This window comes from Perognathus longimembris, chromosome 16, assembly GCF_023159225.1.
Source record: "Perognathus longimembris pacificus isolate PPM17 chromosome 16, ASM2315922v1, whole genome shotgun sequence".
Lineage (NCBI taxonomy): Eukaryota > Metazoa > Chordata > Mammalia > Rodentia > Heteromyidae > Perognathus > Perognathus longimembris.
The window spans coordinates 21,789,065-21,804,830 of record NC_063176.1 but is presented as its reverse complement, the minus strand read 5'-3'; the positions used below and the strand labels follow the sequence as shown (position 1 = coordinate 21,804,830).

The 15,766-nt window shown below is 36.9% G+C and overlaps 1 protein-coding gene across 1 annotated transcript in view; it reads left to right on the top strand.

Annotated features, from left to right (window-relative positions):
• Positions 1-15,766, top strand: part of Cfap299 (cilia and flagella associated protein 299) — a 533,081-nt gene that overhangs the window by 12,748 nt on the left and 504,567 nt on the right. The window contains exon 2 of the mRNA XM_048364482.1: positions 2,964-3,094. Within this exon, the coding sequence (XP_048220439.1) occupies positions 2,964-3,094 (131 nt within the window). The remainder of the gene's footprint in view (positions 1-2,963; positions 3,095-15,766) is intronic.

Below are 15,766 nucleotides of genomic sequence, written 5' to 3'. Positions count from 1 at the left end.
ATTTATATTATCTTTATGTAGTTGTACCAAGGATTTGGCATTGAACAATGCCATTCATCCATACAATGCATCTCCATCAGTGTTAGCCCTTTCAACCTTTGCACACATCCTTCCAGGCCCACCTTTCTCTAAGTCTGCAAGATATGCATTGAATTTTTGATAGTATTTCCCCTATTCTCTTTTACCTTGCTCCTTTCTCTCCTCTATTTTCCGATTAACACCGACTTTTTGATCTTCAATCCTGAATTTTGTTTACCAATGTAATTGAATAAATTCAGTAGAAATTAAAGCATATTGTATGTATGTATACATATGATTTAAAATAGCTGTGCTCTTCACCAGCATGTTCCAGAGATATAAGAAATATATTAACTATGTGTAGAGATGACTAGTGATTCCATGAGCTCCCAAGATTGACAGTTTGCCTCTTTGGTCGAAAGAGTTTGACTATTTGTTACATTACAGAGTTACTGATTGCAGAATAATCCAAATGATTTTGTATAGCCCAGATAAGGTACCTAGGAATAGAAAATTCACTGTGTATGCAAAATAAGTACAGTAACTTCTTAATGATCTGTATTACATAAAAATATTGTGTTTACCATAAGACGTTTCTAGTCATACTGAAGAGTAATACAGTCTTGCAGAGCTGAATTCTTTCCATAACTTCCATTTTAGTAGTATATTTATGAAAATAAATATACATATCATCTCACTAGTTAACTCCCAAGTCTACATTGGTTTTCCTATTAAAGATTACTTCCACTAGGTGGAGACATTTGCTCAGTTTTACGGTCAAACTAAGTAAAGTGTATAGCAGTAGAGAATCTATTAAAAAGAGTGCTTCAGAAACAAGACCTATAGCTTTTGGCCTCCCAGGCTTGTAACTGTGTGTGTGTGTGTGTGTGTATAATGTGTGTATAAATATCATTAGTTTGGTTCCTAAACTGCTATTATAAAGTTAATATATAAAATTGCTCTCCCCCCTAGTTTACCACCAATAAACTTACTCTGTAGGTCTGTTGAAGTTCATATGTGGGGATGTCCTTAAAACTTGAGGCAATTTCTCAGTAGCCATGATTGAATCTCAGTGTTTTTTGGATTAATGTTATTCTTAAAAATTATTATTAGTGCTATTAGTTATACAAGGTTGTTTTATTTCAGATGTCCATTTGTAGAAACAGTGCATTTTGATCGTAACCATCCCCTCTGTTATTCCCCCTCCTTCCTTTTTCCTCTTCCCAAACCCGTCTCCTCTAGTTTCCCTGTTCCATTTCTATGCATGCACATAGATTATTATAACGATATTCACCCTTCTTTCTCATCTCTGTCCACTCTCTTTCCACTAGTCCCTAGTGTTCAAAAAGATCTTTGCTATAGAATCTCACACCTGCAAATACCATATTTTAATTGTATTGACTCTGTGTGTGTACATGTGTATATGTTTATGTAGACATGTATCATATACATGTACACACATATGATCTGGTGATATGTGTTTACACATAAATTTATATTTTAAGTCTAGCATTCCTATATGCTGGAAAGCATGTCACCTTTGTCCTTGGGAGCCTGGTTTACTTTACTTAAAGTGGTATTTCCCACATCCATACATTTCATTTTTGTAATGCTAAGGTCTGTAACTTTGCATTGTAATAACCTTGCAAATGTGTGTATTTACTCCAGGTAAATACAATGGAGTTCAGTTTAGGTTCTTAACTTTTAGCAAAGGAAGTAGTAGGTTTAGTATCTAAAATATTAGGTTTTGGTTGGATATTTTTATTTTTAAAAGAGTCATTGTGCATTGGAAGATTGTTAAGCATCTTAAATACCCTGATTTGTTTGACAGTTCCTTCATTCAATATTGATAATACTGATTAATGATCTATAATAAAAAGGTATATGCTGTTCTTGTGTTTTAATTAAGATGGTAATGATTGGAAAAATTGGGAAAAAATAAGGGAGGGGATGACACTATTCAAAGAGAAGTGCACTCACTATCTGACTTACATAGCTGAAACCCTTCTTATTTTTTTTTTTGGCAGTCTTGAGCCTTGAACTCAGGGCCTGAGCACTGTCCTTGGCTTCCTTTTGCTCAAGGCTAGCACTCTGCCACTTGAGCCACAACGCCACTTCTGGCCATTTTCTACATATGTGGTGCTGGGGAATCGAACCCAGGGCTTTATGTATACAAGGCAAGCACTCTTGTCACTAGGCCATATTCCCAGCCCCCTGTAGCCCTTTACAATGAATGTTTTCATATGATTTTGTATTTTAGCAGCTTCATATAACATGATATTCCTTCAAATCATAGAAAACAAATACTTTTTTTGAGTATGTTATGCACTTAACAATTGACATTGTCAATTTCAGTGGACAATTAACTGAAATATAAAAAGCCTAAATTACTGTGGGGATTTATTTTTGAACTTGAAGCTTGTTGTGATTATCTTCTTGGGCGTCTACTTTTTTGTTTTTATTGCTACCAACATTATATGGAAACAAATCTTTCCAATTAAGTGAGCAATTCATCTGCTCTGCTTTAGTTGTATTTGAAGTTACAATGTTTTGTGTCATCAGTTACTTGACTTCAAGGAACTAAGTGGGAAGCATTGAACTTCCTTAAAACAGCTGAATTCTCTTTTTGTGCAATTGATTTTCAAAGTCTTTCTTCTGTGGGCACAATTGTCTCTAACTCATTGTTTTAAGATATACTTTTAATTGTCTATTGCTGCTCTCATAAATTGATTAAACACATAGTAGACTTTTGTCTTTCAATCCCTCAGAGAAACTAGTGGTTGATGTTATTTCTCCTTTCATCTTGTATCTGTGGTACACAGAAAGACATGTGTCTAAATTTATTGTGGGAGAGCTAGTTTTCATATCTATTAACTTGTATCATTTTAAAACAATGCATTCAATTTGTCAGCTTACACAATTGCTTATGAATTGATTATCTCCAGGACGAAGGCCTGGCTCGCCAGTTGGTGGAGCTAGGCTACCGAGGGACTGGAGAGATCGTGAAAAGGGAAGATTTTGAAGCAAGGAAGGCAGCTATAGAGATTGCAAGGCTGGCTGAAAGGACTCAGAAAAAGTAAGTGTCTATATTCCAATTCCTGATTTTTTTTTTATATTCTAGGGTCTGTAAGAAAGTCCATTTTGCAGTTTGCAATAATTGGGAAGCACTGATGGGAGCAGGTAAAACTTGGAATACCCAAAGCATGTGCTCTGCAGATCAGGAACTGGAAGAGCTATCATATACTTGCAGTAAAGTCATATGCATCTTTGAGTGCTAATTCAAGAAATGCAGATGCCAAAATATGATCATCGTACCAATAAAGTTCTGTTAAAAAGTAACTCACTGTTACTGCTTTTTATGCATTTGTACACTAACAATATGAGTGACATTTGCCTTAGATATCTTTGTACTTTTGAGGTCTGTAAACGTCAGCATCATTTATGTTCTCGAATTTTCTAAACATTGATTTCACTCACCTACATTACCAATCACTAGCTTTTGTTAATGTGACTAATATGCGATTATATATAGTATGCAGGTAATAAAATATGTTAAAGTATTTAATAAGTATTCCTGAAGTGAAGCGTATCAAACTGGTAAGACGTGACAAAGGAATCATATATTTAATTAAATTATTAATTTGTAAATGTTGGGTAGGATGATAACTTTGAATCACTCTGTTTTTATTTTTATTTAGCTTTGTGAAATTCTGAGTGTGTGTGTGTGTGTGTGTGTGTGTGTGTGTGTGTGTGTGTATTGGGGCTTGAAATCAGGGCCTGAGCACTGTCCTTTAGGTTTATCCTCAAAGTTAGAGCCTTACTACTTGTACTACACTTCCATTTCTGGCTTAAAAAAATTTTTTTTTTAGCGTGTGTGTGTGTGTGTGTGTGTGTGTGTGTGTGTGTGTGTGTCTGTGTGTCTGTGTGTTAAACTGGAGTTAAGAGACTCACCAAGTTTCCCTTTTGGGCTGGCTTTGCACTATTACCCTCAGGTTTCAGCCTGCTGCATAGCTAAGATTACAGGCATGAGCCATTGGTGCCTGTCTAGGAAATTATTTTAAAATATTAAATATTTAAAATATATTTAACATTAAGTTGTTCTGTAAAATAGTTGGTGATTTTTATTAGACATTTTCAATATATTCATTATAAAATAATGAGATATGAATAGGTCCTGGAAATGTACAATTTTTGAGACTCTTTCTTTTCTTTTCTTTTCTTTTCTTTTCTTTTTTCTGCCAGTCCTGGGCCTTGGACTCAGGGCCTGAGCACTGTCCCTGGCTTCTTTTTGCTCAAGGCTAGCACTCTGCCACTTGAGTCACAGCACCACTTCTGGCCATTTTCTATATATGTGGTGCTGGGGAATCGAACCCAAGGCTTCACGTATACAAGGCAAGCACTCTTGCCACTAGGCCATATCCCCAGCCCAGAAATGTACAATTTTAAGTGGACAGTCTAGAGATTTTTATTTTAAAATTGTTACTGCATAGGTGATATACAGAGGAGCTACAGTAACATAGATCAGATCATGAATCCATTTCTTTTTGGACAGTTTCACTCCTTCCCTTGCTGTCTCACAGTTTTCCCCTCCTGTCCCCACCCACACGTGGTATGGTTCATTTTCAACATAGTATGTAGCGAGTAGCATTGCTGCATTTGTTCATCCTTTGTCCCTCCATTTCTGTGCCCTCCTTACCCTCCCAAAGACAAAGGAACAAACAAGACAAAAAGAAAAGAAAAATGAAGACAACACAGGAAAAAAAATCCTCTTGTTTCCATTTCCTGTAGTTCCATTTCCTGTAGTTCATTTAGATAAATATTATTTTATATTAAGAACATTAGAATATTAGAATTTATGATACTGCTCGTTGGGAATATTATAATTCGCCATTGCTGCTATAAAGGATTACGGTTGAAACAGTTTCATACAGTGTATCTCATCTGGGTCCCCTGCTCAAAAACTTATAGAATTCAAGTCTGCTGTTGGTTGAACTGGGCTGGAGGCTCTGCAGGGTTAGGACTGAGGTCCTGTGTCTGCATTAGTTGTCATTGAAATGACACAGACTGTATGTATGCAGTCCTCCATGTGAGGATCAGTACTCCAGTCTAAGGAGTCAAGAGCAGAAGTGGAAAGATTTCTGTGAGACTTTTACAAGGAATTTATGTTTACTCACATGTGACTTTACAAGAGATATAAACTCTTTCATATCAAGAGGAGTTGGCCTCATTTAAAGTACAAGTTCCATCTGGGTCACGTGTCCCTTTTGTGTTAAAGGATCAAAGTGGGTATTTCCTCTGCCATGGCCTTTTCACTGGTCCGAGCTGGAAGTCATCAGGCTACTTAAGTGCCAGCATTGGGAGGCTGATCCTGAGTTTCTGGGAGTGGAAGGCCTTTCATCTGCAGAGCTTCTCTGGCTGCCTTTGTATTGGGATGCGCCCCATATGTTGCCTCTTGTCCCATGTGGGAGTCACTTTGCTGTCTTCCTTGCTAGCCCATTTTTAGTGTTGTTGACAGCAGGGCCAGCAGAGGGCGTCCGAGAGCCAAGAATATTTGCTCAGAACATTAGGAAATGTGCTGGGGCACCTGACTATCTACTAACACTGACGCAGACTATTTAGTCTGCTCTATGAGACACCTTATAGTACGAACTTCTCTAGAATGCAGATCACAACTTAGGTCACAAGTCTCTGGTGGAGCAATTGTTAGAGTGCCCATTCATGCATTACTTACAATAGCTTCAAAGGAAGGGTGAAAGTTAAAGATACTAGAAAGGAATATTTTCATGAGGAGCAGTGCTATAAGAAAGCATAAGGTAAAGAAAAAGCTATTTGGGACTCTTACTGAATCTTGTACAAATATAAGTAACTACACTGTGTTAGGCATTATTCTATATTCTGGGAATACAGCAGAACACAAGACCTGGTTTGTGCTCTGAAAAAGGTAGGGCTAGATAAATGGGAGAAATTATATTGTAAGTGGGAATGGAAAGTGGATAAATATTTTGTAATTGTTCAACAAGTTAAATATGTTTGAGTATGTATGGCCCAGTGGTTCTACTTCTGAGTATATGAGCATGGGAAATGAAAGCCTAGGTCCATTTATCCAGACATGAATGCTCATGACAGCATTATTCATTGGCATGTAGCAAAAAGTGGAAACAACCCTAAGCCATAATGGATAAAAACATTGTATATAACTTTAATAGAAGCTGGTGGCTCATGCCACAACCCTAGCTCCTTAGGAGGCTGAGATCTCGGGATCAGGGTTCAGGGCCAGCCCAGGCAGCAAAGTCCACGGGATTCTTATCTCCAGTTAACCTACAAAAAGCTAGAAGTGAAACTGTGGCTAAAGTGCTAGAGCACCAGCCCTAAGCAAAAGAACTAAAGGACAGCAACTAGGCCCCAAGTTCAGCACACACACACACACACACACACACACACACACACACACACACAATAGCATAATGGAATCCATTTAGTCATAAAAAATAGAAAGTATTGTTTCATGTTAGGGCATAGATACATCATAAAAATGTAAAGCTAAATGAAAGGAGTATCTTGACAAAAAGACAGTATTACCATATAATTCAGTTTATATAAATCTCTCAAATAGGTCAGTACATAGAGTAGGCCTGGAAAGTGTGATGACAGGCACATGTTTGCTAACAGATAGGAAATTTCTCTTGGAGGATGATAAAATGTGTAATTATAATTTGTCAAGGATTATTGTAAATATATTGAGATTTATTAAAAATTACACAACTTTTTTAAAAACTAAAATTGGTCACCCATAGTATGTGATTTTTATTTCAAAAGAAAAGACAATTACAACAGTAGATGATTATGAAATCAGAGGAACTGTGGCGTCACCCTGAAGACATTGTAAGTGAAGATCTGTGAGAAAGATGTGAAAAATATGGAACGGTCTTCCTCAGACATAACTGTGAAGTTGTCTTGTAAAGAATGAGGCAGAATTCACCAGGCAAAGAGAGGTATTAAAGGTGAGAACATCTGGTTAGTCTTGGTTCTATCATTACTCTGCTTCAACACAAACCATTTTCTCCATTCAGTTTTAATTGATGCCTGTGTTTTCCCTACGACATCCCCCCTGCCCCCACCAATGCTATCCCAGCTCAGAGGCCACCCAGTTCCGCACTGCCGAGGCTGTGCCTGGTGGTGTGGCATTGGAGAAGTGGGTGGGAGTGGAACCGGTTGTATATTAGCCATCAATCTTTTCTTTCAGATATATCATGTGAAAATCATGTTTTAGAAAGTCTCTCATTTGGATTGCCATAGTTACAGATAGAAACGATCAAGTTTGGAAAAGAAGAATGGAAGTAGTTTAGGGGATGCTCTTTGTAAGGACCGTGTAGCTTATTCTCCTGCAAAGGCTGCTTGCATTTTTTAAATGAGGAAACTCCTTTCATACAGGCTTCTTCCATTTTTAGTGAGAAATGGAGCTGATTTCCATAGGTAGAACAGTGATGGATTTTGGCTGTTTGCTGAATACTGGGCTCCTGTGGTCTAGTTTATAATTATAACTGAATCATGCTTCTGGATGGACAGTTTCTTGGATGAACTTGTAAAATCAGTAGCCATTTCAAATTGGGTCAGTTTATTTAGTAGGACATGAGTGAACTCCTCTTGCAACTGGTTCTGGGCTAATGACCTTATTTGACTACAGTATAAGCTCGGAAACATTGATGGTAGGAATACCCCATTTGATAGACCTTAATTGAACTGGGTTGGCTGTTGCTATCTTCTCAGAAGACTTGGTAATTAGTCTTTCAACGTCCTGTAAACAGTTTCCTTGAAGTACTGGAGGCATTTGTAGTTCAAGTAGTAGAGTGCCAAACAAGTAAGCAAACTGAGTATGTACAAAGCCCTGGGTTCAAACCCTGGTAGGGGGGAAACAAAGTAAAAAGAGTTGTTTGTTAGGAACTTGCATGCTGAATGTGCAGAGATTTCTGTGCTCTTTTCATGGGGAGAGGAAGGGGAAGCACGGAAATGGTGGGACAAAGGGAGAACTAATTCAGCAGTGATACTCAGTAGACACCATGTTGGAAATGAACTATACAACTGTGGGGAGAGGATTTGGGAGGAAAAACTGGGAGAAAATGAGGGAAGAGGTGACACTGTTCAAAAAGAAGTGTACTCATTATGTGACGTATATAACTGTAACCCTTCTGTACATCACCTTTACAATAAAATCAAAATTAGAATAAAAATAGAGTATTTGTAGGGGGATTTCGGATAAGATTCTTATAACCTTTTCTCTTAGGGTGTCACATTAAATGTAAAAGCTAGACACATCCTCAAACTTTCTTATACTAATTGATCTAATCAATTGATCATCTGTTAACCTGTACTTTCTGGAGTAATTTGTACTTTTTCCTTTGATTTGTTTTTAACAATAGAAAATGGAACTACTAATGAAAGGAATTTAATTTTATGGGAATGAAGTTGGATAATAGGACAAATTTTTCACATAATATGGCTTTCTCTCATCTCATTGTTTTATTTTTGGTTAAAGTTTTATAGTGAGAAGTGAGTGTTGTAAACTTGAGAATGACTTGAAGGAATTTATATGTTTTAAGCGTGGCTGTGAAATGGTTTCAATTTTTTGCTTCGCTTCACATATGATAATTCTCAGAAATTATTCTCACAAGGCTTACAGTGCTTAACCCCTTTTCCCCCACCTTGACCATGTAGTTGTGATGGGTTGCAGATGAGCGTTTTTTAGCCAGCAGACATTACAAGTAAGAAGTGCCCATGTGACACAGGTGAAGTGAAGCAGATAGGGACAGAACAAGGCCAGAACCTTGATGCCATATTTACAGACTTTCCCATTACAACATAGAGCTCCCAAGTAAAGCTGCCAATGAAGAGTCCCACATGGGACATATTAGCTGGGTTTTAGTCTTCCTCCTGTGGCCAACCACTGCCAATTATCATGTGGAAGCTGCCACAGAAAAGTGTGATTTCAGCTAGAAAGCTGCTGGGTCTGTCAAAGTCCCAAGACCCTTACAGTTGGCGGCAGACCTGTTGTTTTTCTTCAAGGGGTATATGTGTGATGTATCTCCACTTCTGCCATAGTTCACCCCTTGTGGCACACAGATCCATTTCAGGTCAGCCTGAAGCAAATTCCTCCAGAGTATTATGGCCATTTTCTCTGGGCGGAAACTCAAAGAGCCAGGTTAGTGGGATGCACCAGAGCCTCCATTACTGTTGGTTTGGCGGCCACAAGTGGACATATATAATATTTAGGTAGTTCTTAAATAGGGTCACTATTCAACAAATCAGTCTATAAGTACAATGCATCATGATCTATATCACACCCACAACTGATACTTATTACTGCTGTCTTCAGCCATCCATTCTAGATCTCCCCCATTAGGGTAGAAAAGAAACTCATTCATTAAAACAATGAATGTGGTCACAATAACGGGTTTTCACAAGTAGCAATATAACAATCATGATGAGCTAGGATTCAATATGGGGGCCGTAGCCGCTGCAGGTTTGACAGTCTAATTTAGGCCCATCTAGATCTCCTGTCTCCAAGCGTGCACTCATAGACACAGTGGTCCTAGCATGGATGAACACTGGGCCTCTTTGCTGTCTGCCTCTTCTGAGGCTATCTGGAGATAAGTGTTGCAATTTCCAGCTCTTTGGATTTGTCTTATGGATTCATCAATGTGCCTTTTTAGCTTTATTTGCATAATATTATACATTTTCATGTTATATGCTAGGCCTTCATGGTTTTAGTTTCTTTTTGAAACAAAAATTGAATTTTATGCCATGATTTACTCTCTAAGCTTGAGTTGTGGCAAAATTAATTTTCATGCAACCTACTTTTTTCTGCTATTCATATAGCCAGGTTTTCTTTGAAAGAGTATTTGCTTGGGATACTTTTCTCATAATTTGACTAATACCTATAGTTAAACATTAAATGGATTTTTATGGACAATATGTTTGTATCTTGCTTTTTAAAAATGTTCTGTCGTTTATTTGCTTCAATAGGTATATTTGGATCACCAAGTCTGTATTTTTGTAATTGTAGATGATATCTAAGGCATATCAAGGGTATGCCTTGCCAGCTCTGTTGTGTTTGTCAAATTTAGTCTTTGTTCTTTTTTTCTTTATTCTTGTTTTTCTTGGAATTTAGCTTTAAAATAAACATTTCTGAAGCATTCTCTACCTCTGCCTTACTATGTAACCTTTCAAGCATTTTGTTAGTGGTTACTCTTTAAAAAAGAAGCTGCTAAATAGATTGTAATCTTTTAATTTTATATAATGTCTTAAAATTTTTTATTTTATTTTTTACATAATATATCCTTTCTTATGAATTAAGAGCCTTACCATAGTTTTAGTAATTCATCCAGCATTTTGTGATTTTTTTTTTTTTTTTTTTTTTTTTTGTCAGTCATGGGTCTTGAACTCAGGGCAAGGGTGCTGTCCCTGAGCATTTTCACTCAAGACTAGTGCTCTTCCACTTTGAGTCAGAGTACTACTTCTGGTTTTTGGGTGGACATTTGGAGACAAGAGTCTCATGGACTTTCCTGCCCTGGCTTGCCTCAAACTGTAATCTTCAGATCTCAGCCTCCTGTATAGCTGGGGTTACAGGCATGAGCCACTGGTACCCGCCTGGCTTGTCATCTGTTCTGATTCCATCCTTGTTGTCAATCCTGAAACTCACTGTTACCATCTTCACAAAAGACTGCAATTAAAATATTTTTTTAAATATGAAAAAATTACTTTACATTTATCCATTTTTGTCTTACTTCTGGTCATCTGTCTTTGTGTACATTGCCACTGCTGTTTGGAAGCATAATGCTTCTGCATGAGTAATTGTTTATCATGTCTTGTAGGTCCATTGTTCTTGTGATGAATATCCTCATCAGTCATTTGTCTGCAAAACTGTTTTACTTTAATTTGGTTTTTAAAACATTCAACCCACTCTCAGCAATCCTTGGACATCTGTGCCCTGGTGGGGGGTATAGGCTTTATGCCACCCCAGGCTCTTGCTCTTCCCTCAGCAACTGCACATCTTTCTGTCATATGACTGACATTTAATGTTTCATGGCCTGTTGTCAGCCTGTGGTAGACATTGCTGTTTTCTGCTGCATGAACTTGGTCAAGAATCTTGTCATCTGAACTTTAAGGGTGGATGATTTCTATCTCTTAGGATTATGGGAGAGTAAGTACTCTAATTATTACTTTGTGTAGTATAAAGTCTAACAAGCTAACTACTTAAAGCAATATGTTCCAATCCCTTATGAAATTCTCATATCCCAGCCATTAAGCATGAATTCTGTCAGCTAAAATTGTCTTTCTTTATAAGTTTTATTTTAACTGTTAGAAAAGAGTGGCATTGTTTTCATGTTTAGAATTCTCCTAAAATTTCTCTACATGGAATTTATTACTAAATATTATTTCAAATGCAACATTTCTTCTTTTCTTTCCTGCCCTCTCCCTTCCTACTTCATTACCTGCTTGCCTTTCTTCCTTCTTTTGTTCTTTCTTGAGATAAGGTGTCATTATGTAGCCCAAGCTGTCCTCAAACTCACAATGCAGTGCAGGTTTGCTTCAAAGTCATAATCTTCCTGATTTAGCCTCCCCACTCCTGCAATTACAGGCTTGTGCCACTATGCATGGCCTAGCAAATAATTTTCTTTTAATAAGTTCTATGTACAAAGAGCCTATACGAAGTTTTACCTCATAGAAAGCTACTTTCTCAAGTAACTAAGAATATGTGCAAATAATTTCAACACCACCACTAAATCTCAAAATCATACATCAATTCACTATTAACTAGTTAGCTATTGTATCATCACTGAGACTACTCATTGAACTTTTTCTCCCCTCTTTCCTTATATCCCTCTCCTTTACCTTTACTCGCCTTCCCTTTTCTCCTCCTGCCATCCATACACACACACACACACACACACACACACACACACACACACACACACACACACCCAATAAGCAATTAATTGCAGATTAGTTTTGAGGAACAACACATCTATTTACTCATCCATTAATCCAGAATTATCATTTATTTCATTGTTTTATGTTCTGTGCTTATGTGAACATGTTCATATACATATTTAGTTCAAACTGTCCAGAAAATGTAATCATTCCTTAGATAAATTGGCTATATTTAATTTGCTTGTTGTTATTGTCATCATACTTGGTTAAAGGGATTAGTTTATCTTGAGGTTAAAATAAATTTATGGAGAAAATTATGTAGACAAAATCCAGTATTACTGAGAGCTCAAGTAAAGATTAATCAAGAGTAAATAAAATTTGCACTCTTAAAGATTTTTTTTGCTATTCAGAATATCATTTAGATGTTTATTCTTGTTTTTAATGTACTTTGTGAGCAAATTTGAGGACCTGTTCTCAGATTTACCCTACTTGTTTATATTTTGCTATTGACTTTAATAGTAATGAGAAATTATCCATTAAAATGTTTGTCCTCTAACTTTTGTTATTGTATAACTTTTCTTTCGCCTTCTATATTGCTGATGTCAGCTACCTTTATTGTATCTTCTCATTTGCCACTAATTTGGATCTTTCTGAAAGGACCGGTTTTTTGTTTTTATACCTCTTACATTCTGCCACTTTTTTTTTTATCTCACTCACTCTTATCTATTCAGTTAAATTTTCAAGTTTGATTGCTCTCTCTTCTGGACTCTGTAGCAGTTTACTGTAATATAGTCAAATCAACTGTCAAATACTTTAAGGCAGCTCATTGTTCGTTTACTGAGTTCTTCAGTTAAACAAAAATGCTAGTTAGTAAAATTCTGGTAATACTTTTTGTCCCTGTGGACTATATATTTTAGTATGCTTTCAAAATGTGCTTGACGAACATTTCTCACTGGCAATCAACAGCACACTCTATTTTGTTCTTGTTCTTATATTCATAAATTTTTCATTCTTCTTACACTTTGGATTGGCTTAGTTTATCACATCTTAGCTATTTGCCGAATCTCAACTTGCTTCATACATCATGATCTCTGTCTGAGCATGTTTCTGAGGAATAGCTTTCAAAACATTCTTCCTGCTTTTCTCCCAATGTTCTCTTCCCTTTCTGTACGAACTGCCTATAGCCTGATTTCTACAAAAGAATGTGAGATGGAAAACAGTATATCTTGTGCCAATAAAAGTTTAAGCACTAGTGAAAAAGAAAAGGAAACATTGAAGAAATTGAATGAGGCTGAGTTGAGGTTAATGAGCAAAGTATCTGTTATTTTAAGTAGGCAGATCAGAGGGAAATACATCACACACACACACACACACATACATACACAAACACACACACACACAGAGCAGTGAGAAAGAACCTTGAATTATTTAATGCCCTCATCACTATCTCTGAGCTTTTGTACTCAAGGCTAGCTGCCTACCCCTTGAACCACAGCTCCACTTCTGGGTTTTTGATAGATAATTGGAGTTAAGAATCTCACAGACTTTTCTGCCCAGGCTACTCAGAACCACGGTTCTATGATCTCACCTTCCTAAGTGGCTAGTATAGCCACCCAGACATTGTATAATTATTAAAATCCACTCAGAAAAACAAAATCATTGAATAGAAGAAGCATAGATAGTTTTTACTCTAAGGTCTAAGTTTAAATTTTCTTCTAAGGAGCCAAATAATGAGACCCTAATGTGACAGAGTGAACCATATCCGAAGCCACACTTTATAACTTTAATAATACTAGAAAAAGCAACTCCCTTGCCCATTAGGTTTAAACTTTTCATTCCAGTGATTTTTCACACTTAGCAAAATAGTTCCATATAAAGTCTTTTTACTAAAAAAACTAGTAGCTTGCCACTAAATGGTCTGATCAAATTTCCTAATTTTATCTACCAACATTTATAATTTATTTCTATTTATTTGGTGAGTGTGTCCAAATTTTTTCCTGATTTTCTTACCCTCATCAGAAGTTAAGAAGATGTAGATTCTCAGGAATAGATACTGTCGTTGTCTTTTTTAAGGCATCCCTTTGATTGGTCTCTGATATGATAGTCAATATAACATGGAATAGGACTTGGCAGGTTTTCTATGATAGCCTTAGTTATAAAGCTCAAGAGACCTTGAAACTGCCTGATTTTGACCTTTATTCAATGTTTCTTATATAGCAAAGACTCTTATTCTTCCTCCAGTAATTGTTTCCTTTTAATATCTTCCCTTATCAATTTGTTACAATTCCCCCTTCCCTTCAAAAACATACACATATAAAACACTTAATGGCTTTCTTTATTCTATTTTCATACATGATTATGAAGTACTTTGAACATACTCCTACATTTTTCCTTCCACCCCTCTGCTACTAATTCCCATCTTCAACCAGCCCCAATTTGAAAAAAAGTGAGGTAAGAAAAAGTAATAAGGATCACAATGGCTCCTTAGATATATTCATATGATCTGATAAAATGATACTTATAGACATGAGCTCCAAGAAATGGAAACGAGGTTTTTATTATTTTACTATTTGTGTTTTTTTTGTTGTTTTGTTTTCCTCTTTTTTTTTCTCTTTTGTCTCTATTTCTGTATCCTTTGTCTTGTACATAAGTTTATCTGATTTGGGGAAGGGAAAGGAGAGCACAGAAACGGTGGGGCAAAGGGAACAGATTCAGCAGTGATACTCACTAGACACTGTGCTGAAAATTAACTATACAACTTGAGGGGGATGGGGTCTGGGAGGGGAAAAAGTGGAAGAGAATGAGGTAGGGGATGACACTGTTCAAAAAGAAATGTACTCATTGACTGACTTATGTAGCTAACTCCTCTGTACATCACCTTTACAATAAAAAAAATAAAATAAGGGTTTTATTTTCTGGGAAAAAAGAAAAAGTAATAGAGGGAAGAATTTGACCAAAATACATTATATTCATGGGCTGGGGATATAGCCTAGTGGCAAGAGTGCCTGCCTCGGATACATGAGGCCCTAGGTTCGATTCCCCAGCACCACATATACAGAAAATGGCCAGAAGCGGCGCTGTGGCTCAAGTGGCAGAGTGCTAGCCTTGAGTGGGAAGAAGCCAGGGACAGTGCTCAGGCCCTGAGTCCAAGGCCCAGGACTGGCCAAAAAACAAACAAACAAAAAAAAAACATTATATTCAAATATAGAAATATCACAATAAAACCCCTTTGTTTAATATTTTATTGCTAATAAAGAAGAAAACCCCCAAATTGCAATCAAATAGATACTTTATTCTAGTATCTAATTACTCATATTTTTTACTAACCAAGTGATCAAAACTCTTAATTCTTTTTTTTTTTTTGTCAGTCCTGGGCCTTGGACTCAGGGCCTGAGCACTGTCCCTGGCTTCTTCCCGCTCAAGGCTAGCACTCTGCCACTTGAGCCACAGCGCCGCTTCTGGCCGTTTTCTGTATATGTGGTGCTGGGGAATCGAACCTAGGGCCTCGTGTATCCGAGGCAGGCACTCTTGCCGCTAGGCTATATCCCCAGCCCCAAAACTCTTAATTCTTAAAATACAAAGGATGCTTGCTAGAGATGCATTACACTATGCCTAAAAGATCCTAAAGAATTCACCAAAATGAAGCTAGGTCTGATCAAGTCTGTTGGCAAAGTAGCAGGATTCAAAATCAGTAATAAAAATATATTAGCTTTTCTATAGAATAAAAACTGAAAAATCAAGAAATGAATCCTGGGATTATTCCTGGGGATTTCAATGTAGGTAGTCATGTCATGTAAAAGCAGTGATGTTTAAAGCTGGG